Below are 25,728 nucleotides of genomic sequence, written 5' to 3' on the forward strand. Positions count from 1 at the left end.
ACCATAGAACATTTGGAAACAAGAAAATAGTGGGGAAAATCATATCCCTAATATAGCTTAGAGATAGTTATATATAAACTATTAATATTTATTGGCAAGTTTCCAGTCAGCACAGCAAAATGCAAAGAACGTTTTGCTTAGAGTCAAATGAGTGTGAATTCCACCTTGACATCTACTATTCAGCAGCTATGTGAGCTTATTTGAGATTTCAGATTCTTTCACCTTTCCAAGCCTCGGTTTTCTCATCTATAACATGACATAATAGCATTGCTACCTTCCACTGTAGTAATGTTTGTAGATGGGTCCAAAACTGGCAGCCATCATGACCAGTAGTAGTTTTTCCCAGTAGATAGGTAGGTAGTTAGGACCAGGACCATACTTTGATTTATGCTGACTTCTTCATTTGATCTTACATCAGGGATACTTCCTCAGATTGCTAGATAGTCTTCAAAGCATAATCGTGAGGACTGCCTCGTTTGGTCATACCACAGTGTATTAAAAGTGTTGTCTCAGTCATGTCCAGCCAGACTCCTCTGTCCCTGGGATTCTCCAGGCAAGAATACTGGAGTGGGTGGCCATTTCCTTCTCCAGGGGATCTTCCCAACCCAGGGATTGAACCTGGGTCTCCTGCATTGTAGGCAGAGCCACCAGGAAAGCCCACAGTGTAGTAACCTCCCCCCAGTATTGAACATTCTGGTTATGTTTATTTTTTACTGTTATAAACCATAGTTACTGTATTTAAGCTACTAGGTAAACTGTTAAATTCATTATAGTCCTAAATTCTCCAGGTTTTTCCGGTCATTAATAATATTACCATTCATTCAAAACCTGTAGCTCTTTGGGGGCAAAAGATGAGATTCCTGTCACCTTAGAATTTCAGCCCAGGCTGTGAGCCCTACGCCTAGAGAGTGCTTTTAACCTTAGATAGAGACTGCAATCGGAGAAGGCAATGGCACCCCACTCCAGTACTCTTGCCTGGAAAATCCCTGGACGGAAGAGCCTGGTAGGCTGCAGTCCATGGGGTCGCTAAGAGTCGGACACGACTGAGCGACTTCACTTTCACTTTTCACTTTCATGCATTGGAGAAGGAAATGGCAACCCACTTCAGTGTTCTTGCCTGGAGAATCCCAGGGACGGGGGAGCCTGGTGGGCTGCCATCTATGGGGTCGCACAGAGTCAGACACGACTGAAGCGACTTAGCAGCAGCAGCAGCAGCAGGAGAGACTGCAATTATAGTCACCTAGGAAGCTTTTACAGGCTTCCCTGGTGGCTCAAATGGTAAAGAATCTGCTTCAATGTGGGAGACCCAGGTTTGATCCCTGGGTTGGGAAGATCCCCTGGAGAAGGTAATGGCTACCCACTCCAGTATTCTTGCATATAGAATTCCACAGACAGAGCCTGGACTACAGTCCATGGGGTCGAAAAGAGTCAGACATGACTGAGTGACTAACACTTTTGTTGTTGTTGAGTTGCTCAGTCATGTCCGAGTCTTTGGGACCCCATGGACTGCAGCACACCAGGCTTCCCTGTCCTTTACTATCTCCTAGAGTTTGCTCAAACTCATGTCCATTGAGTCAGTGATGCCATCCAACCATCTCATCCTCTCTTGTCCCCTTCTCCTCATGCCCTCAATCTTTCTCAGCATCAGGGTCTTTTCCAATGAGTCGGCTCTTTCCATCAGGTGGCCAAAGTATTGGAGCTTCAGCTTTGGCATCAGTCCTTCCAATGAATATTTAGGGTTGATCTCCTTCAGGACTGACTGGTTTGATCTCCTTGCAGTCCAAGGGACTCTCACGAGTCTTTTCCAGCACCACAGTTCAGAAGCATCAATTCTTCAGTGCTTAGCCTTCCTTATGGTCCAACTCTCACATCTGTACATGACTACTGGAAAGATCATAGCTTTGACTATACAGACCTTTGTTCGCAAAATGATGTGTCTGCTTTTTAATATGCTGTCTAGGTTTGTCATAGCTTTTCTTCCAAGGAGCAAGCATTTTTTAATTTCATGGCTGCAGTCACTGTCTGCGGATTTTGGAGTCCAAGAAAAAGTCTATTACTTTCCCATTTTTTCCCATCTATTTGCCATGAAGTGATGGTACCAGATGCCATGATCTTCATTTTTTGAATGTTGAGTTTTAAGCTAGCTTTTTCACTCTCCTCTTTCACCTTCATCAAGAGGCTCTTCAGTTCCTCTTTACTTTCTGCCATTAGGATGGTATCATCTGCATGAGATTATTGATATTTCTCCTGGCAATCTTAATTCCAGCTTGTGATTCATCCAACTTAGTGTTTAGAATGATGTACTCTACATATAAGTTTAAGTTTTTAAAAACATATGCTGCTGGATACTCCCCTCCCCCACCTCCTCCTTAGCTCCCATTCTGATTTGAGTAATCTGGGGTAGGACCTGAACACTGCTTTTCTCCCCCAGGCTCCTTGATCTACTGCCCAGTCCTGTCCTATGCGAACCACAGGATTAGATTTCTTAAGGCTTCTGCCATCTGAGGGACTGTCAGAAAAGCAGTATAAGCTAAGGAGGTTGTATGGGCTCCCTCACTGGAGCTTCCTTGATGGTCTTATGATCTAAAAGAACTTCTCCACTGGAAGACATTTTTGCCCATCCCCCACCTCCACCCAGGGCATGTCTGTCAATGTCCGAGGACATTCTGGGTTGGCATCTGGGGAAGGCATTGCTTTTGGCATCCTGTGGGTCGAGGGCAGGGATGCAGCTAAACACCCTGCAGTACAGAGAACAGCCCTGTGTTAATTTCCTAGGGCTACTGTAACAAAGGACCACAGACTGGGTGGCTTAAAACAACAGAAGTGTATTGTCTCACAGTTCCGGAGGCTCAAAGACTAAAATCAAGGTATTTGTAGGTTAGTTCCTTCTGTAAGGGAGAATCTGTTCCGAGCCTCTCTCTGGACTTCTGGTGTTTGCTGACAGTTTTTGGTATTCCTTTGTATCACTCCAGCCTTGGCCTTCGTGTCACACAGTGCCCTCTCTGTATCTGTATGTTCCTGAACTCATCTTTTTATAAGGCCACAAGTCATAGTGGATTACAGCCCACCCAACTCCAGTCTGACCTCAACTAATTCTACCTTCATTGACACTATTTCTTTAAAAAAAAAGTCACATTCTCAGGTACTGGCCATTAAGGTTGCAACATACCTTTTTGGAAGAACAGAACTCAACCCATAACAGCCCCCTAACATAGAATTATCCAGCCCAAAATGATATCAGTGCTGCTGTTAAGAGACCCTGTTTCGTAGAGTCTATGGATGAAACCCAGGGAGGTTAGCTATGATAAGAACAGGGCAGATAGGGGTCCAGGGTCCATGAAGTTGAAAATGAGCAGGAACACCATTCATAAAGAGGGTCATAGGCAGTGGGCTCCCTTCAGATCGGAATGTGGACACTTAGGGCTATATGTGACCACATGGGGGTGAAAGGGCTCGAGAAGCACTGTGCTCACTGGGGCAGAAGCAGAAGTGTGGACCAGCCCCTCTGCTCATTCCCCCTTTCACCTGACCCCCATTTCCCTGGGTCAGGCACATCTTTTTTTGTCTGCCCTTTTCAGGATAGAACAGAAGAGAAAGTAAGTCCACAAGCCCCAAGGCTTTCAGCAGTATTTTCAAACCAACTGTCTTTCTCCAAAGGCCTGCCTTCTCCCTCTTCCCGCCCACTGCCTCCCACTGACAGCCAAACATAGAATATGGAAAACAGGAAAAACAGCAACAGTGCAAAGTTACTCTTTTGAGAGAGAACAGCATTTTGGGTACAGCTCCCCGCCTCCCCAATCTCTTGAATTGCCAAACCCTGCAGCAGGTGGCCCTACTTATCTCTGTTCCATGGAGATCCTGTCTCACCAACCGCTATTTTTTGGCTTCAAGAATTCCACGTGAGAATGAACTTTATAGGGCCAGGCTACTGGGCAATCCACAAATTCATATCTGAACACTTAGGTCTGCCTTCTTCACTTCTAAAACATTTTTGTCCTTATTCTTCTTTTGTGGTTACATGTTCCCCTCCATTATTTTGCCCATTTGAGCTGAGTGACGAGGAGGAAGGAGGGGAAGGGTAGCCAGGGTGGAGACTGTGTTATCAAATTCCCATAATGCTGGGGTGGTGGGTTGCTTCCCAGCAGCAATATAGTTGCCAGCTGGCTGCATCTGGGACTTGCTTAGTGGGAAAAGGATTAAATACTTCCCTCTGAGTCAGACACGACTGAGCGACTTCACTTAGACTTTTCACTTTCCTACATTGGAGGAGGAAATGGCAACCCACTCCAGTATTCTTGCCTGGAGAATCCCAGGTACGGGGGAGCCTGGTGGGCTGCCGTCTATGGGGTCACACAGAGTCAGACACGACTGAAGCGACTTAGTAGCAGCAGCAGCAGGAGCAGTCTTCAGAGCTTTGTGTCTGCATGGCACTCTCCTGGTTTTGATCTTCTAATTGCTCAGCTCCCTAGGGCTCTCTCTCCTCACTCTTCTTTTAGTCCCAGCCTGCAGCTCTAGGCCAGTCTCTGGCCTCTAGGTCCCTTCCTGTATATACCGTCTTCTTTTGTTCAGTCTGAGCATCAGACCTGGCCCAGTCTCTGCCATCCACTGCTCTCTCTGCCCTGGAGGCGTAGGTGGGAAGAGTCCAGGAGAAAGTCCTTCCTTGCTTTGTGTCTCAGTCCCCTGGGGTGGCCAAATTTTCTGAAATCTGGTTGGTCCTTTCTTACAAGCTGGTCCTGATGTTTTCTGACAGATCATGTTTTGTAACCAGTATTGGCAGCCTCTAGGATTGACCCTGGCTTTTGGTCCAGAAACAAAGCATTGCTTTTTATCATTATATTAAATAGGTAATATGCTAATAGTTAATTCTTGTTATCTCTTCTGCTGTTTCGCCTGAGAATACCTAGATACTCAGCTTCTGGCCTGCAACTAAAAGAAAATACATCAAGGTTAAAGCATAGCCTGTAAATGAAGAGGGTTACTGAGGATAAGAAGGAAAGAGAAAATCAGTAAAGGAGAACACCCTGGCAAAGAACAACTGCTATTCTTTTCTCAGAATTACTCAGTCTAGGTGTTCTTAAACACATAAAAGTTAGACTATAGGAAATAAAACTTTACTTTAAAAATGTGGAGTTCTGAAAATACACCACTTATTGTTAATAGGAAGAGGTGTTGAAACATTTTAGACGTGCAGAGGAAAATGCTTTCCAGCAAGTAGAGATGTGTATGAGAATGGGACAGGGTGATGATTGTATATGTAAATGTGATAAAGCCAGTGTTTAGGTTCCCAGAGATACTCTCAGCTCCCACACTATTTGTGTTGGGAAGTATTGGCAAGTGCAATAGTTATTTTTGGTATCAGTCCCAATTAGTAGACTTGTAGCAGATTTGTATAGACAGTCTCCAATTGAAGGAGCATCTGATTAGGAGTAGTCATTAGTTACTCCTTGTTTGGACACACAAATTGTCCTCATGGAGACAACTACTGTTTATTCCTTTATTCAGGATATGTAGGCAGATGTCCTTCCAGCAGACGTAATGTGGTGGGTTAACCCATCACTGGCACCAAGTGGTTTCCTCCTTTCCATCCTATTGCTTCCCACCAAAGACCACTTTGCTATCATCAGAGTCCATCCCTTCGTCCTCTCCAAGAGCCAACAGATGATGGAGAAATATGTGCCTGATGCCCTGGAATGAAAACCGAAAAGCATTTTCCTGTATCACCCTAGTTATACATTTTGACTGTACTGATGTGCTGTATCAGTGAGCTTGCGTACGCAGTCATGTCTGCCTCTTTGAGATCCCATGGACTGTAACCCCCAAGTTCCTCAGTCCATGGGATTTTTTTTCAGGCAAGAATACTGGAATGGGTTGCCATTTCCTCCTCCAGCAGGTCTTCCCAACCCAGGGATCAAATCTGGGTCTCCTGTATCTTCTGTATGGACAGGTGGATTCTTTACCACTGAGCCACCTGAGAAGCTAGTACTATATTTTAAATATGGTATGGAGTCTTCCCAGTGGTAAAGACTCTGCTCTTCCACTGCAGGGGGCTCAGATTTAATCCCTGATTAAGTAACTAAAATCCCACATGCCATGCAGCATAGCCAAAAAAAAAAAAAAAATGCTATGTGCTCAACTGATTTTCTCTATTTTGTCCTGGGAATCTAACTCCCATTTACATGGAATATACACTCCTGGTGCTAAATAAGAGTCTTACAAAGGAACTTTTGGATCACTACTTATCCTTAAACTTAGGACTAGCTACACTAGGAGATAAGGCAAATGTCCATTTCCAAGCCTGGAAAAATAATCGTCAGGAGGGGACAGTTCTATACTGGCCCTCTGGTTGTTACATCCTCCGGTCCACACTACCTCTTTTGAATTATAAGAGGAACTTTGGCCTTATCCATCCTCATCCGTCCTCATCCCCAGAGCACAGGGCCCAGAGTGCTAACTTCATGTTATCAAGGAGGTCACCTCTTAACTCCACAAGTGTTTTCACTCGCCGCCTCTTCCACACTCTGTCTTTAAAAAGCCTACTTCTCATCCTTCTGCTTCAGCCTAAGGAGGCTGAAACCACAGCTAGATTGCTGGGATGCCAATGTTTTTAGAGACAAGTTATCCTGCAATGCTCTGTTTCCTCCCTGAGGAAAGGCATAAAGTCATGAGCCAAGGCTGCAGCAGGGGGAATGGAAGGAAGGCATACCTCAGAGCTGTTGTGGGTTCACTTTCAGACCACTGCAATAAACCAAATACCAAAACAAAGTGAGCCACATGAATCTTGGTTTCCCAGTGCATATAAAAGTTTTGTCTGTTAAGTGTGCCATAGCATTATGTCTAAAAAAACAATGTATATGACTTTTTAAAAAATGCTTTAATGCTAAAAAAATACTAACCATCATCTGAGCTTTCAGCAAGTTATAGTAGTAACATCAAAGATCACTGGTCAGAAATCAACAAAGATAATGATAATGAAAGAATTTAAAATATTGTGAGAATAACCAAATGTGAGGGATTATGGTTCAGCTCCCAGAGTCCCTAGAATATTGTTGTTCAGTCAGTCAGTCCTGTCCTACTCTTTGCAACCCCATGGGCTGCAGTACGCCAGGCTTCCTTGTCCTTCACTATCTCCCGGAGTTTGCTCAAATTCATATCCATTGAGTCAGTGATGCTATCTAACCATCTCATCCTCTACCACCCACTTCTCCTCCTGCCTTCAATCTTTGCCTGCGTCAGGACCTTTTTCAGTGAGTCGGCTCTTGGCATCAGGTGAACAAAGTACTGGAGCTTCAGCTTCAGCATCAGTCCTTCCAGTAAGTATTCAGGGTTGATTTCTTTTAGGATTGACTGGTTTGATCTTGCAGTCCAAGGGACTCTCAGGAGTCTTCTCCAACACCACAGTTCAGAAGCATCAATTCTTCAGCGCTCACCCTTCTTTATGGTCCACTCTCGCATCCATGACTACTGGACAAACCATAGCTTTGACTGTTTGGACCTTTGTTGGCAAAGTAATGTGTCTGCTTTTTAATATGCTATCTAGATTTGTCAGACAAATCTAGACTTTTCTTCCAAGGAGCAAGTGCCTTTTAATTTCATGGTTGTAGTCACCATCTGCAGTGATTTTGGAGCCCGAGAAAATAAAGTCTGTTACTGTTTCCATTTTTTCCCCATCTATTTGCCATGAAGTGATGGGACCGGATGCCATGATCTTAGTTTTTGAATGTTGAGTTTTAAGCTAGCTTTTTCACTCTCCTCTTTCACCTTCATCAAGAGGCTCTTCAGTTCCTCTTCACTATCTGCCATTAGGGTGGTGTCATCTGCATATCTAAGTTATTGATATTTCTCCTGACAATCTTGATTCCAGCTTGTACTTCATCCAGCCTGGCATTTCACATGATGTACTCTGTATGTAAGTTAAATAAACAAGGTGACAATATACAGCTTTGATGCACTCCTTTCCCAATTTTGAAACAGTATGTTGTTCCATGTTCAGTTCTAACTGTTGCTTCTTAACCTGCATACAGGTTTCTCAGGAGGCAGATAAGATGGTCTGGTATTCCCATCTCTTGAAGAATGTTCCACAGTTTGTTGTGATCCACACAAAGGCTTTAGCATAGTCAATGAAGCAGATGTTTTTCTGGAATTCTCTTGCTTTTTCGATGATCCAGCAGATGTTGGCAATTTGATCTCTGGTTCCTCTGCCTTTTCTGAATCCAGCTTGAACATCTGGAAGTTCTCAGTTCATGTACTGTTGAAGCCTAGCTTGGAGAATTTTGAGCATGACCTTGCTAGCATGTGAAATGAGTGCAGTTGTGTGGTAGTTTGGACATTCTTTGGCATTGCCCTTCTTTGGGATTGGAATTAAAACTGACCTTTCCCAGTCCTGTGGCCACTGTTGAGTTTTCCAAATTTGCTGGCATATTGAGTGCAGCACTTTAACAGCATCATCTTTTAGGATTTGAAAAAAGCTCAGCTGGAATTCCATCACCTCCATTAGCTTTGTTTGTAGTGATGCTTCCTAAGGCCCACTTAACTTCACACTCCAGGATGTCTGGTTGTAGGTGAGTGACTACACCATTGTGGTTATCTGGGTCATTAAGATCTTTTTTGTATAGTTCTTCTTTGTATTCTTGCCACCTCTTAATATCTTGTGCTTCTGTTAGGTCCATACCGTTTCTGTTCTTTATTGTGCCCATCTTTACATGAAATGTTCCCTTGGTAGTTCTAATTTTCTTGAAGAGATCTCTAGTCTTTCCTATTCTGTTGTTTTCCTCTATTTCTTTGCATTGTTCACTTAAAAAGACTTTCTTATCTCTCCTTACTGTTCTTTGGAACTCTGCATTTAAATGAGTATATCTTTCTTTTTTTCTCCTTTGCCTTTCACTTCTCTTCTTTTCTCAGCAATTTTATAAAGCCTCCTCAAACAAGCATTTTGCCTTTTTGCATTTCTTTTTCTCGGGGATGGTCTTGATCACTGCCTCCTGTACAATGTCATGAACCTCCATCCATAGTTCTTCAGGCTCTGTGTCTACCAGATCTAATCCCTTGAATCTGTTTGTCACTTCCACTGTATAAACGTAAGGTATTTGATTTAGGTCATACCCAAATTGCCTAATGGTTTTCCCTACTTTCTTCAATTTAAGTCTTAATTTTGCAACAAGGGGTTCATGATCTGAGCTACAGTCAGCTCCTGTTCTTGTTTTTGCTGACTGTATAGAGCTTCTCCATCTTTAGCTGCAAAGAATATAACCAATCTGATTTTGGTGTTGACCATCTGGTGATGTCCCTAGAATACGCCTGCGGTCAGTTGCCATCTCGGCTCATCCCCTGTGTGAAGAACCTGAAAGACAGTGTTTACTGGTAGCAGTGGCCATGTTGAGCACAAGGTTAGGTCGGACTGATCCACATTTGTTTCACCCCCTGCTCCAAGTTCCCAAAGAGCCCACAATGACCACCATCATTGACTCCCAGACATGAAAATGCCCTCCTGTGCAGAGCTGGTCATGTCTCCCTTTGCTCACATTCTCAGATTTAGTCTTTTCATGTCAATTTGCTGTCCTGATCGCAACATTCTAGGAGGAAACACCCTCAAAGATGACACTGTCTCCTCTTAGCCTCTTGTGTTTAATTTCTAAATATCACCCAAAGAAAAGTCTTTAATGTCCCTCTTTCCCAAGAGAAAAGCAAACAAAAAAACAACATATATGATGCTGTTTGAGTCATTCACAGGGTCCCTTTAGGAATGGCCACCACCACACTGCCCATCACCCACCCTTAATTCTCATTAGGATTTTGACTAGATGTTCTTTAAATAAGTCAGAACTTGAATCTGGAGGTCCAACCACATCTCCAATTGCACATCCCTTAACTCTCTGAATACACTCATAATTTGCTATCTTCCTCATATAACACCTAAGTGACAACTTGAAAGAAATAGGAGTTTATTTTGTTTCCTTTGGAAATGATACCACTGCCTTTATGAAGCTGTTTTAATTCTGGGACATTTAACAACTTTGATTTTGCCAAAGATCTCCCAACAATGATATGTTGAAGACATTGTTTTTGACTTAGCTTTTTGTGTAATGTCAGAAACCCATAATCCTTTCCCTTTCTCACATCCAGGGATACAACTGTCCATATTAGCAAAACTCAATCCAATTTTTTGAGGTAAATCAATGAATAAATCCTTGATGCCACCACCTCTCCCCCTGTTCTTTCTCTTTTATTAATGAAGGTCTGACTCAATCAATTCATATGGAGATTGACAGTAACCCAGTCAGGGTTAACCTGAGGGGCACTGTGGAATCTTATCAGGAAGTGCCTTCTGATTAGAAGTTAGTGGTTGGAAGGAGGGCAGATGTGGTTAGAAAAGTTCTATAAAAGCATCAATCATCAAAGAAGAGATGCAGAAGCTTCTCACTCTGGAGTCACTGCCTGTGTTCTCCACCAAGTCTGAGGTCTGAGCAACCCACCAAACAGATCAGAGCTGGATTCCATTCAGAGAAGAGTCAGGATGAGTGTTCACAACCCACCCAGATTTGTGAACTTAGCAGCAGTAAGCCTGATGAGAGACGAAGCCTCAGCCATCACCTCTTTGGAGTGTCTGCCTACTGAGCTCTACCCACCATTATTCATGGTCACCTTCTCTGGCAGACATAGTGAGACCCTGAAGGCCATGGTGCAAGCCTGGCCCTTTGCCCACCTGACTCTGGGGGGCCTGATGCAGCAGCCTTACAAGGGAACCTTACAAGCAGTGCTGGATGGCCTTGATATCCTGCTGGCCCAGAAGGTTCACCCCAGGAAGTACAAATTTCAGGTGCTGGACTTGAGGAATACTGGCTGGGACTTCTGGAGGACGTGGTCTGGAGACATGGACTATGTACCCTCAAGCTCACCGATGGCACCAGTGGCTGAGGACATGTCAAGGACAAAGCATCCCTTGGCTCCCTGGGAGGTAGTCATAGAACTTTGTCTCAAGAAAAAGGCCTGGGTAAATTCCCCGCTTACTTCTTCATGTGGGTGGGACAGAGAAAAGGCTCTATACACCTATGCTGTAAGAAGATGAAGGTTATTTCAGTGTCTACGGAAGATATTAAGAGAGTTCTCAGTTTAGTGAAGCTGGACTGTGTACAGGAGGTGGATTTGAGTTTCACTCAGAAGCTGTCCACTCTGGCCAGCTGAGGATCAGCTGGGCAAGATGAGCAATGTTCAGAAACTCCTTCTCTGCCCCATTCATGTGTCTGCTGTTGAGGATCAGGACAATCAGCATCTTCTGCAATTTACTTCTCAGATCCTCAGGCTGTAGTACCTCCAGTATCTCCTAATGGAATCTCCATCTTTCTTGGAAGGCCATCTGAGCCAGATACTCAGATGCCTGAAGACCCGCCTTGGACAACCTCTCAGTAACCAACTGCCTGTCTAGAGAATCTGACTTGACCAATCTGTCCCAGAGACTGAACATCTATCAGCTAAAGGGCCTGAATCTGAGTGGTGTTATCCTGACCAGCTTTAGTCCTGAGCTCCTCCAAGTTCTGCTGGAGAAAGTTGTAGGCTCTCTGGAAGAACTGGACTTAAACCTGTATGGGATCATGGACTCCCATCTCACGGCCATTCTGCCTGCCCTGAGCCACTGCTCCCAGCTCAGGGTCATCAGCGTGTGTGGAAATCTCATCTCCATGGCCATCCTAGAGAGTCTCCTGCATCATACTGATAGGCTTCCTGACTTAAGTCTAGAGCTTTATCCTGTCCCTCGGGAGAGTTACAGCACTTTGGGTATTCTTCATCAGGAGAGACTTGCCCAGCTACAGGCTGAACTTTGGGAGATTCTTACAGACTTAGGATGTCCCAGGAAGATTTGGGTTAGGCCCAGCCCCTGTCCTCACTGTGATGGTGACATGTGTGATCATCTGAGTTCCGATACATAATGCTGTAACACCCTACCTAGTTGTTGGTTCTATCAGAAGCTTTCTTCAGGACACTTGGAAACTGAAATCTAGGATATAGGTACATTACGAAGGGAAAACACACCCCTGGTTTCTGTTATTAGCTCAGTGTGATCGAGAAAAGTAAATGTGATCCAGTAGGGGCGCAGGATTCCAGAAGGATATGTTGACTTGGGGAGTTGATGGTACTGTCAGAGATGTGTTTATAGAGTCAAATATGAACCTAAATTCCTGGAGGATTCAGTTTGGGACTTTTAGAGATGTGTTTTTGAAGTCAAATATGAACCTAAATTTCTGGAGGATTCATGTTTGAGTTATTTGTGTATGCACAGCTGTAGAAATGATCAGATGTAAAGAGACCTTCAATGTAAATGAATAAATGCCCTCCATGATATTGAAAAATGCTTTATTGCTAGAAAATGCTAGCCATCATTTGAGCCTTCAGTAAGTCCTAGTAGTAACATCAAAGATCAATGATCAAAAATCAACAAAGATAATGATAATGAAAGAATTTAAAATATTGCAAGCATTACCAAAATGTGACATAGAGACATGAAGTGAGCTGATGTTGGAAAAACAATGCTGATAGACTTGCTTAACACAGGGTTGCCACAAACCTTCAGTTTGTAAAACAAAAAGCAGGATCTGCAAAGCACAATGAGGTGAAGATGAGATTTATGCCCATCAACGTAAGGGCTGAATTATCTAGAACTTTTTACCTGGTAGACACAGGCATGGAGGGAGGGAAGAACAGGAAATGCAGCCATCCATATGGCCTAAATCTCTGACCCAGGGCTCCAGTTACCACAGGCCCTGCCTAAAAGCCCCAGGGGCTGAGGAATTGATGTCCCCCTACTCGTAACCTATTTTTGCAATGCCAATTAGGAAATGTCATCAAGGGATCAAACCCAAGGCAGAGGATAGGAGACTGAGGAGCCAAAGAATGCCTAGGAACTATACCCATAGTGAGTTGGATTCTGGCCCTGGGGTAGAAACTCTTGTTGGCTTGGTCAGAAGGTGAGAAGGTTTACCCCAGAGGCAGTGGAAAGCCACTGGACAGTTTTACGTGGAAGAGAGCTGTGACTGGGTCTGAATTTTAGAGGCTCTTTCTAGTCATGATGGGGAGGAGGGCTGGGAAACAGGTAAAGAAGGGAGCCCAGCTTTTAGTGCTGACCCCGTTGCCCCCCCAGTTGTGATCCTTGCCCCAGTGGGACAAGGATTGCCCAATTGGGGCAATGACAGGTATCAGTGAATTGCTCCATTAACACTTTAATTTATATTCTATAAGCACATTCTTATTTCAGGATTCTGCCAGGAAATAGGATAAACCAAATGAGATTAAACATTGAACATAAATTCTAGCATATAAGATCTTGTACCAAGTAGTTGATGGGGCTAAGGATTGAACATTAGGATTGGTGGGGATTGATGTATTCTTTAATTTATTAATTCATTCATTAAATTTTTATAGAGCACTTACTTGGTACCAGGCACCAAGGGAAAGAAGTGAAAGACTGCCTGCCCCTAAGTGGATGAGAAAGGCAAACACTGGCATTAGAATATGGCAGGAACCAAGAAGAGGTTTGGCACAGATCACTCTGAGAGCTCAGAGGGGCTCATATAGGCCAACCTTGGGAGGGAAGTGGATCTCAGGGTGGACTTCCTGGAGGAAGTGACACCTGGGCTGGGTCTTACAGGGTGAGTAAGAGTTGGTCATGGGAAAAAAAGTAGGGGAAGGACAACCTAGGCAGAAGCACAGGGGAAGACCCAGTGCTATGAGTTTCCAGAAGTATAAGCAATTTATTTCACAGGCTGTTTTAGGGGAGTTGAGGCTGAAGGGAAAAAACAAGTGTCAGATGAAGAGGGGCCTTGCATGGCACCCTGAGGGGTTTTACCCCAGAGGCAGTGGAAAGCCACTGGACAGTTTTACGTGGAAGAGAGCTATGACTGGGTCTGAATTTTAGAGGCTCTTTCCAGTCATGATGGGGAGGAGGGCTGGGAAACAGGTAAAGAAGGGAGCCCTGCTTCTAGTGCTGACCCTGTTGCCCTCCCACCGGCTCTCCTCTCCCTTTCACTGTAAAATCTATTATCTGGCCCTTCCCTGCCTTATAAATATGATTTCCTTCTACTCTCCAATTTTAGTGAGGTTAGCTCAACTTACCCAGACATGACATGCTCATTCAAGCTCTGAGTCTTGTTCGTTCAGTAGACATTTAGTAAGTGCCTATTGTCTACCAGCCATGGTGTCTGGCATGAAGAACCCACAGTGAGTGACACATGGGACCTATCTTTAAGCGCAGACCACAAGGGAGGTACCTGTCTTTACATGGTGTTATTTTTGTAAAGACAGCAGTCATATTGAATTAGGAATCCTACTTCACTATGATTTGATCTTAATTACCTCTGCCATTACTCTGTCTCCAAATAAGGGCCCCATTCTGAGGTCCTGGGGCTGAGGGCTTCAACATGCAAATTTAGAGGGGACACAATTCAACCTTTAACACCCAGGTCTTCAGGTGAGTGAACTCTCCAGGGACCGGAGACCACTCAGATATAGGCAAAGTAAAGCACCACGCACAATCATTGCTACAAAATTCGTTCCACTTCTCCACTCACTTTGCACTTGATCCTGACTGTTTCTGCCGCCAGTTTCATATCATCCCCAGTTCACTTGTTCATCACTTTGTTGGGCCTTGTGTCATTATAAGGGTGTTGAGAAATATAATGTGCATCTGAGCCGCCAGCTCTAATTAAGGGTCTGTCTGGAACTCTCTTTTACAGGAAGCCTACCCAGGAAAAATTGTATCCATGGCATATATGTACTAACTGACATACATGTATTGCAGAGGCAGTGACTCCATCCTGATGAGCAATAATTACAAGTTGGTTGCTTTTCAAAATGCTCTGGAGAACATAGACAGGGGTTTGGAGGAGAGTGTGTGTGTGAGAATGAGTGTGTTCATGTGTGCGTGCATGCAGTAGCGTAAGATAAACAAAATCACCAGACACCTCCCCAACCTTCCTGCAAGCTTTAAGCCTTTACTGGGCACACAGGGAATTGCCTGTATCTCCTCACTCTGGCTGTGGCTGCTTCCTTCTGTCAGTTCCCTGAGTTCTGACCCTTTCCCCTCCAAAGAGATAGCTCTGTTCCAAAAGATAAACACCAGTAGTTATAAGGGACTTGGGGGAAAAGTCATGCAAGTTTCCCAGTTATTATTTCTCTGGTGTTCTCATATAGAAACACAGCTGATCTTTGTGGATGAGGTATTTCCAACTCTGGCAGTTACAGCCTGAGAGGTGAGGGCAGTGGTGGATCTCCCTAAGGGTAGGGGGTCCAGGCGAGGCTGAGGAATGGAGATTCTAGCATGTCTGCTCACTTCTTTCCAGGACACCCCACCTGGGAGAAATCCCAGGCACAGAGGAGGCACTGAGCTAGTACCCGCTTGTGCTGAGCTGCCAGGCAGGCTGCTGGCTTGCTGGGAGGTGGTGGGTGAGCTGGGCACTCAGCTCTTCCGTGCCAGATTAGGGAGCTCTGGGCTCAGTGCCCACGCACTGCGCTCCAGCTCTGGGCAGCCCTGGTGGGCTGGGGGAAGACGTGACGCTCCATTCGTGACTGCAAGTTGACTTTTCCTCACTGTCGTTGCTGGCAGAATACATACACCAATGCGGACAAGCTCCTAGAAGCGGCAGAGCAGCTGGCTCAGACAGGGGAATGTGACCCGGAGGAGATCTACAAGGCAGCTAGACACCTGGAGGTGCGCATCCAAGACTTCGTGCGCAGGGTGGAGCAGCGGAAGCTTCTGCTGGACATGTCTGTCTCCTTCCATACTCACACCAAAGAGGTATGGGCAGTTAGCAAGGAGGGGCATTGGGCTGGGCTGCTTTTTTCTGGCAACAGTCAGGTCGATGTCCTAGCTCCCTGAGGTCTGCCTGGTGTCCTGGGTGGTCTGGAAGTTACTAGCCTCCTGAGGTTGATGATATTAACAACTTGCTCCTGATAATTTACACTGAGGTCTCAACCAATATGGGGCAAAATTTCCTCGTTATTTCTAGTGAGGAGAGGGCTGGGGAGGCAGATGGTTTGGGGGGGTCTGTTAGAGCATTCAGTCTGCAACTGGAGAAATTTGGGAATTCCTAGTATAGAAATAGTCACCTTAAGAGGCAATAATAGAGGATCAGAGATTTCTTTCCCATGCAACACCCAGTTTCTCTTGGTTGATGTTTCCCATCAGAAATCAGAGTCCTGCAGAACTTAAATCATCTTTCCTACCAGCAGGGAATATAGAGAGTTTGCAAATCTGTTCAAAGTTTTTATTTTATTTTTTTTAAACAGAGGATTAAATCATCTAATGAAGTCTGCCACAGTGTGCTAATAAAGTGAGAGTGTCCTAACCTTTCTCATTGTGGAGCAAAAGCCAGTGAAGGGAGGGAAACTGGGATGCCGTCCATGCAGGAGGCTGGGCTTAAATCTGGCCCCTGAATCATTCACAGAGTGGAGACAGGGTAGAGGAGGATGGATCATGTTACATTGTTGGCAGGATCAAAGAGCCCACAGAGAGCAGTAGAGTTGCAGACCTATGGTTGCTTTTTGGCTCCGATTAACACGGGGCAGTCTAAGTGGCCGGTGAGGAGGCACATTTAACATCTTCTGTAATAACACCCTTGACAGATGAACTCATTAGGTGTATACATGCTTGTACTCCCCCAGGAATTAATTTTTTTATGAAGTATCAATTAAAGTTGGATTGCTGCTCAGGAAGAAATATTAACCTTACTTAATTAAGTTGATTTTTGATATTTGAAATGCCTTAAGAAGCCTGGTTGTTTCTCCTTCACAGGCTTTTCTGACTCTCTGTGGGAATGAATACAGATCATTGCAGTGTCTATCAGAATTAAACATGAAAAGATGTTTTCTAACTGAGATTCCCCAGGCAGATGAAGGGCTGGGGAGCCCTGTGAAGCTAGCTCTGCTTCTTCTCCATGGGACCTACAACCACCCTCTGATGAGAGTCTGTAAAGCAAGGGGGGTGTGGGGGGGATTAGCTTTAATCCAAGTTTTCCTGCCTGGTTGTCTGCTTGCTGTGGCTTACTCGATTCTTAATAAGGTCTCAGAAACCAAAGGCATGTGTATTCTCTTTTAATTATGAGGCTGTGGGTGAGAGAAAAGAGCATGAATGAACAAGAGCCACGTTCCTTGTGAGGACTGTGGGGCTGTAGGCTGCCAAAGGAGATGTGGACCAGGTTAGTTTCCAGGGAAGTGCTGCTCCTGAAAAGGTAACTGAAGCTCCCAGGAAAGCTCTCTAGCTGCATCTTTAGCCTTCTGGACATGGAGCAAGGAGGGTGGGATTCTAGTCCAGAGCCTGCTGCTATAAAACCCTGTGTGTTTGTGCTAATCACGGTGTCTCTGGCCTTCAGTTCAGTTCAGTTCAGTCGCTCAGTCGTGTCCGACTCTTTGCAATCCCATGAATCGCAGCACGCCAGGCCTCCCTGTCCATCACCATCTCCCAGAGTTCACTCAAACTCACGTCCATCAAGTCGGTAATGCCATCCAGCCTTCTCATCCTCTGTCATCCCCTTTTCCTCCTGCCCCCCATCCCTCCCAGCATCAGAGTCTTTTCCAATGGCCTTAGGTTGCCGCATTTATAAAGTTGCGCAGTTAGACTCAATGTCCCTAAGGCCCTTTATGGTTCTAATGTGATTTCAAGATTTTTTTTTCTCCTCTTCTTCTTTATTTGATGTCGATAATCATAATTAATAATAGTAATTAAGCCTGGTGTGATATATGTGATTTATCTAGCCTAAGATTTGGTCTGTTGCAAGCACTCAGTGTATATTAGGTAGTATCTTTTTCTAATTGAATATTGACTACTTGCTAGACACATACATCATCTCATGTAATCCTCGTAAGAATCTTATGATACAGACTTTATTCAACACATTTTCAAATGAAGACGCTAAGGCCCAGAAAAGAACCTGTCTGAAGTTACAGAGCTGCTCAGTGCAGCAGGGTCTTGACCTGTCTTCCTAAATTCTGTGCTCGTGTTCTTACCTGCTACCATGCATTCTGTCCTCCTGTCTCCCTCTCGCGTCTCCTCTGCTCTTCTTCCTTCTCCTTACTCATCTTTTTACCTTTCCAAACTCCAAGACAGAGGCAGGGTAGCTCTTAGATGAAAAAAGTGAAAGAATAGTCAGGGATGCAGTTATTAACCACTGTTTTCCAAGATAGCTCTCAAACCTTGCTAAGTTTGGTCCTGTTTGAATCTGAGACTTGTTTTCCCACCATGGCTCAGTTTATGCAACCACATTTGTATGAAATAGTACCAAGGTGAGTGGGATGTTACTGGGACAGGTGGAGAAAGGGAGAGGGAACGAAAACGGATTTCCCCTACTATGTGCCTAACTATTCCTCTGTCTAGTCAATAGCAATGAGAATTGTCATTTTTAATTCTAATTTTATATATCAGAGAAATTAATAATTTGCCCAAGGTCTTGTAGTGAGGATGTGGTAAATGTAAGGATTGAACCCAGATCTTTCTGACTCTAAAGCCCCTGCTGTTTCTCATTGGCCTTTCGTACAACAGCCAGGAAACAGACTTGGAAGAGTTTTCTAAACCCAGGAATTTATTTGAGGCTGTCGGCAAGTAGCATAGTCTCTATCTTTGGGACCCCAAAATAGGAGAGAAATTAGGAGCAGTCCTGCCTGGATGCAAAGGGGTGTGTGATTGTGAGGCCTTTTCTGTTCAAGAGATCTACAACTCTCAGATCATATACATTCTAACTTTTTTCCAGAAGGGAAAGAAAAGTATCATTTTGAGTGGCTATCATAGTGGGGCTCCTCATGGTGGGGCATCCTTTAGGACTTTTTATCTGCCTGTTTCCTCTCAGTTACCTTCCTACCCCCAAATTAGTCTGAGGCCCCTTTTATACAGAGTAGAGAATACGACCTGTGTATGTGAGTACACACTTATGCATATGTGTTATACACACACATGTTAGATGCAGCAAGATCTTAGATGCCAGATTTCCAGATCCAGATCTTCACTGGGCACGGCTATGTGTCTTTGGGGTAATTACTTAGTCTCTATTATTTTGTGATAATTATGATGGTGACCATTACAAATTTGAGTCGTACAATTCTAATACCCACTTTTTCCTAGTGGAAAACTCCCTCCAAAATTTATCCTTAGATCATCTCTAAAGTAGGTTGTAAAGAACTCAACTCAGAGGCATCATTTTTCCTTGAAATTCTTCCCTGGGGCTTCCAGCTTCCCACCCAGACAGGATAGGAGCACTGTGTCTGTACCTCATCAACAATGCTGGGATCTCACTGAGATTATTGACTCTCCCTCGTTAAATTGGGGGTACTCATATGTAAGTATACATGTGGGTTTAGATGTGTAAACATAGATTCTAATATTTCTGCTGCTGTGTCTGATACTTAGTGACGCTGAATAAATATTAAACAGGCTTACTTGACAATGAGAAGCTAGTCACTTCTCCTAAAAAAAAGAAAATAGAAAAAATAAAAAGGTGAGGGAAAGCCCATTCAATTGCATCATTTATCTACTCCAGTTCTTGGATTTGAACTCTACGGACAGTGTAAACAAAGAAAGGCAGGTGGGGAAATCTGAGTTGCCTGTGGGAGCTTTCCTCTACAGCCTGTATAGCAGGCAGACATGGATTGTTGGGTAGTCAGAAGTGAGGATCCTTGAATGGGCTAATGAAGGAACACCTGTGGTTTGCTCTTTCCCTATTCTGTTTAATGCCTTTCAAGACACACCGCCTCTCAGACCTTGCTAAGTGTGGATCCTGGCTGATCCTGGTCAATTAACTCTTGACTCCATCCTCTTTACTCTGTAGGCAAAGTTCTGATTTTTACTCATGGCAAGGTTAGTAGCCAAGTTTACTAGTCCACAAGTCTGTTAGGGAATTTTGAGTTGCTATGGATGTTTTCTCTCTTACAGTAAATAGAGTGAATGGAAGAATAATTTTCTACTCAGCTGTATCAAAGATGTACTTTAATTAGGATCAGAGGGGAAACAGAAGGAAGATATGAGGAAGATGTCCCCCAGGCTCGTTTCTTCCGCAGATTCAAGAGTCTGCTTGATTCTGTTTGCTGGCTTTGTGAATTCTTCGTGACTAAAGGCGTCCGGAGGCTTAAAGGCTTCTAATTATTTAATTGCAGTGTTAGTAATAACCTTGAATAATTAGAAACCATCTAAATATTCCATGTTAAGTGATTCATTAAATCATAATGAATCTATAGAGTGAAATATTATACAGTTATAAATCACAGTGTCAAAGATCATTAATGATATGAGAAAGAGCTTGTGGTATAATATATAAAAAGCTGTATATCTATCACGACCACAATTTTGATTACGCACTTAGAATAAAGACTAGAAGGAAGTATCCAAAGAAGTTAAGAATGTTATGAATGATTTAATTTTCCTTTGAATATTTTATTTGTTTTATAAGTTTTCTTTAATATTTTCAATTGAAAGGAACAATCCCAATAAATATTATTTTATAAAAACAAAACTTTCCATCTCTACTTTGAGAGAAGAGCTACATAATAAAGAGAGGTGACAAACATGTGCTTGGAACTTTCTTATGCATCCAGAACCTCAGCGATTAATAGAAATTGTGCTGAACTTTCAAATATCTTCCTTTTGCCTGGGGACAAGAGGCTAGCTGGCTGTTTGCTGGTCTAGAAACCTCAGGGAGAATGTAGGGAGAAGTATTTACTCAAGTCCTCATTTTCTTTGTCCAGGGGAAAAAAAAGGCATTTAGAAAAAAGGCGTTTGTGGCAAGTGTCATCTGCTCCACAGAGATTGTCCAGGCAGAATTCTCTCTCTTTGCTGTGTTTCCATGGAAATGCTGCAATTGCTGGGTTTTCAAAATAACTGTTTTTAGATATTTTTGTAGTCATAATATGAGAGTCAAATTAACTAAGGAATGTATCCAAGATAATCAACCTCAGCTCTTTGTTAAATGTTTAATTAAATGCCATTTCCAATTGTTTATAACCCTGTGAAATCATTCTTTCATGCTATTTCCTGCTCAAATAGGTACATATACCACAAATGCCGTAGATACACACATACACACATATCCCTTTGCCCACTATAGAACAAAAACTAAATCAGTTTTCAAAAGGGATTATTGGCCTTAAGAACAGAACAACTTCTTCTTCCATGTCAGTTGTTAGGCTGGTATGGTATTTATTTAAGAGATAAAAACTGGTAGTCAATGCCAAAGGAAAATGATGCCTTCAGAATGAGGGAGGGTGATTCATCCCATGGAATTGGTGTTCCTTTTGCATCTCCAGGAGTCAATCAGTTGTATCAGCACAATGGCTACCAGAACTGTCCAAATCCATAAGCCTCATCATTTCTACAGACCTGCTAGTTTCTTCCTTCCTGTCTCTCCCTTCCTGCCCTTTTCAGTTGCCCTTTTCTCAGGCTGCCCCTCTATGTAAGCAGAATGGGGTCCATGCACTGGCCCTTCCTGAACTCACTGGTTTCAGTCTTAGAGCAAACTTTATGTAGCTCATTGAAAGGCTGCCTTAACCCCCCCTCTACAAAAGTTCAGAGAGGCTCAAATCAGTTCATTCTTTTGGATATAGGTATTTGGGGCCATAATTACATGTGTTCTCTGAGAGAACACATAAAGAGACCTAAGTGTATGTATCATGCATGTTCAGTTGCGTCTGACTCTTTGCAAACCCATGAATGGTAGCCCACCAGGCTCCCACCTGGGAAGCAGGGCCCAAATAATTTTTGCCAAGCAGAGAGCAGAACCCTGAAATAATGGTCTTTGCACAGGTGTGTTTGATCAAGAACAGAGGATCTGGAAATGGCTGAAACAGGAGATTTTTTTCTCGGGAGTAGGTGGGTTGGTGGCAGAGGCACAGTGCTAATTAATGTTTTAGACTGTAGATAACCAGAGGGTTAGGAAGATTATCATAGGGGAGAGAAATGGAAATGGAGGACAGCAGGAAGAAACATGTGGTGGCTGCTCCTGAGCTGCCTCACTCACTCCATGATTTCACCTCATTCTGGCAATGGCTTGTGATAACTTGAACTACAAGATCATTCTGACTCAGTCTCGTTGGCTCCCTGATAATGAATAAATTAATAATAGAAGTGACTCTCTGATTTGGACTCTTTTCAGTCTAGGCATGCTCTTCAAGAATAAGTCAGATGGACACATAGACAGAAAGAGACCTACAGGAAATTCAGATAGTAGAAAACTTACAGCCTAAGGAACGGAATATGGGCCCTTAGTCATAGGTTAGTCACGCTGATGTTAATGTTTATCCCTCAGAGGTGCTTATTCAGAATTATGAGCCTGCAATTTAAGCTTGCTGACACCAGGGGGCGACTGTGCATGCTTTCCTGTGGTTCTCCACTCAAGCCTTCCAGATACTAAATAGTATCTTAACTTGGTAGTGCAATTATCTTCAAAGTGGTGCTAAACTCTCTGGACTTTGGGTGTCTTGGTGTCAAAGATGTGACTGCAGTTTTTTTCAATTTAGAGAGGCATTTTGATTACAACTCTCTTCTTTAGGTCAGCTTCTGGAGAACCCACCTGCACACACACACTTATGCACATGTACTTTAAGTATGAAGTACTGGAAGTAGTTTTCCCATGATCATAGAGCTAGGACAAGGGCAAGATCGAGAATTATCCCCAGTATGTACCAATTCCATTCAAGAACTTCTTTCCCTCTGGGTTTTGTTTTGGTTTTGTTTTTACAGAAGGAAAAATGAAGAAATGTTATCACTAACCCTTTGTCTTTGGTGCTTCCCTATCTCTGAGTCAAATTCCATAGCAATTTTACTTGACATTTTATCCTCTTGAAGGTAGACGGGCCCTTTCCTTTCCTCACCAGGCTGCTGACCACTGGGCTGAGTGGCATCTATGTTGTACATCATTGATTTCTTAGTTGATTTTCCTTAGTGGTAGGTTTTAAACTACCTTAGACAAGATTTTGGAGAAGGAAATGGCAACCCACTCCAGTGTTCTTGCCTGAAGAATCCCAGGGACGGGGGAGCCTGGTGGGCTGCCATCTCTGAGGTCGCATAGAGTCAGACACGACTGAAGCGACTTAGCAGCAATAGTAGCAGACAAGATTTTCTTTATAATAAAGTAGAATATATGACCTGATAATGTGAAAAATCAACTTCAACTCATTAATCAGAGAATATACAGGAGTAGGACACATTTTTATTAAAATGATATTGACTCCCAAGGTTGGTGTGTTTCCTCAGACATACCTAATCTTTCTCTAGTCTTTTTGTTGTTACACTGACATCTCGTGTTTGACAAGTTTGATCTTTGACTGGTCCCTATAATTTAGCTACATGGTTATCAGGTGGAGGGAGTGTCATGAGTCATGGTGGATTTCCTCAGAACAGAATAATGCTGACTTTCTTCCCTAGACCTACACCAGAAATGTTCAAGTTTTTTACTGAAGAGGAGAAAAAAAAAGAAACTCCAAGCTATGAAGCCATTAAAATAGCTTAAGGATGGTACTGAGAACAAAATTATCTTGAATAAAATAAATTCCTTAAGATATCTATAAGCTTCTGAGCTCTCTCATTCTGGTAATAGGAATACCAGCCTCATCCTGAGAAGTCTTCCATCCAGTGCCTTTTCTACCTGGACACACTAAATTTGTTTTTCTTAAGTGACCTGTTTCCTGTCCACAATTTTAATCTCTCTCTCTTCACATAGTCTTGTCTTTTCTTGCTTTTTTAAAAAGTTCATTTTGATATTTGGCAAAACTAATACAATTATGTAAAGTTTAAAAATAAAATAAAATTAAAAAAAAAAAAAGGAAATTTCTGGACTTTTCAATCTCTAGGTTTTCTTTAGATATCCCACGAAAAAGTTGCAAAAAACAGAAAAGAGGGGCCCAACTCATGTTAGCATATTGAAAGATCAAATCCAGTATCGATCTTTTACCAATTTAAAAATGGAGTACTTCAAACTTTTCCTCTGTCTTCTAGTGGGAACTGGAGGTGACTTGCATAAAAATATCTTTTAAATATAATAATATCTAGCACTTACTATATGCCAAGCACTGTTTCTAAGTGATATGCATATTATATCATATGTATATATTTATATATAAAATTTATATAAATGTAGAGTGTATGTATTAAGTCACTTCAATCATGTCCGACTCTGTGCGACCCCAGAGACGGCAGCCCAACAGGCTCCCCCGTCCCTGGGATTCTCCAGGCAAGAACACTGGAATGGGTTGCCATCTCCCTCTCCAATGCATGAAAGTGAAAAGTGAAAGTGAAGTCACTCAGTCGTGTCCGACTCTTAGCGACCCCATGGACTGCTGCCCACCAGGCTCCTCCATCCATGGGATTTTCCAGGCAAGAGTACTGGAGTGGGGTGCCATTGCCTTCTCTGGTATATATACATACACACATGTATCTCATTTATTTGTGTGTGTATACATAAAGACATAACACACACAGATATATCACTTTATTAATAATCTTTACAACTCTGTAGGGATAACAACTATTACTATTACATTACTTACCCAAGGTTATAGAGTTAATATGTGGTAGAATGGGGGGTTCGTTCTTTCTTATCTTTTGTGTTTTTTTTTTCTTTCTCTCTCTCCCTCCCTCCCTTTCTTTCTTTCTTTCTTCTTTCCTTTATTTAATTTTTTAAATTAATGTATTGTTGATTTAGAAGTTCTTAACTGCTATGCTATATTGCCTCTCTATATAGCAATTTTTCAGAGATTCCATTGTCTCATACACAAGGACTTCAGCATAGTTGGAAAATGGTTTTGCTCTAGGAAAAACAGCAGCCAGAAAGTCTGAAGTAACTTTAAGTTATAGTGACCAATATCCTGAACTTTCTGATTTCATACTGATTTGAAATAGATACATTCATATCTGTAGGAAAATGTGCCTCAGCTTAAATAGTCTCGAAAATTTGTGTTTTACAACAGAAAGCTTATTTGTAAAAAATAAATAAATAAGTAAATTGAACTAAACCAGACACAAACAGCTAAATGACAGAAACACTGAATAATAATTTGCAATGGCTTATTAATAATGCTATCTGTTTATTTAAAGCATTGATAATAAGTAAATAATTCATTTTTCATAATCTTTGAAGTGAGCAGGTCAAATCTTTTTCTTTCCATTTTGTAGATTAGGAAACTGAAGCTCAGAGAAGTTCTTACCTGTCCCAAAAGAACACCTCCCTTTATTTGTTACCTCCAGGGCTTCTTAGTTTTATGAACTCAACCTCTTATGTCACACGTAAGGCCTTTACTCTCTTAAGGACAAGAATAACTTGTCAAAAGTCTGAAGATTATTTTTGTCTCTCTTTATTGTCTCTTTTCTAACCCCTTGTTACAAAGGCCACACCATGATTTACCATAATGAGAACTAGCAAGATGAAATAATATTCTTAAGATGGATGTTTATCCATGTTTTTGACATGGAAAACTTACAGAACGTTAGGACTGTAAGTTAACTTTTACTTTATGCTCTCCTCAGCCTATGTTACACGTGAAGTCTGACAAGCACAGGTGATGTACTCAGAGACACCACAGGTTATGGGAAGAACAGCAGTCACAGTCTGCATCTTCTGGCTCCTTCTATCAATTTTTTATCTCTACTGGCTTTTCTCCTGGTAGAGTCATGAGCTTATCTTTTCTGCTAACCAGGGGAAGATTCCTTGTTTCTAAGCAAACATCAGACATGTCTTTCCCTCCACCACTCATGAAAATGCTCACTGAGAG

At 42.8% G+C, this 25,728-nt stretch overlaps 1 protein-coding gene across 23 annotated transcripts in view; it reads left to right on the forward strand.

The window, feature by feature from the left end:
- Window positions 1-25,728, forward strand: part of KALRN (kalirin RhoGEF kinase) — a 692,612-nt gene that overhangs the window by 347,746 nt on the left and 319,138 nt on the right. For all 23 annotated transcript variants that reach the window (XM_027536336.1, XM_027536351.1, XM_027536368.1 and 20 more), the window contains exon 11: window positions 15,590-15,781. In XM_027536336.1, coding sequence (XP_027392137.1) covers window positions 15,590-15,781 — 192 coding nt within the window. The remainder of the gene's footprint in view (window positions 1-15,589; window positions 15,782-25,728) is intronic.

The sequence above is a fragment of the Bos indicus x Bos taurus genome, chromosome 1 (genome assembly GCF_003369695.1).
Source record: "Bos indicus x Bos taurus breed Angus x Brahman F1 hybrid chromosome 1, Bos_hybrid_MaternalHap_v2.0, whole genome shotgun sequence".
Classification (NCBI taxonomy): Eukaryota; Metazoa; Chordata; class Mammalia; order Artiodactyla; family Bovidae; genus Bos; species Bos indicus x Bos taurus.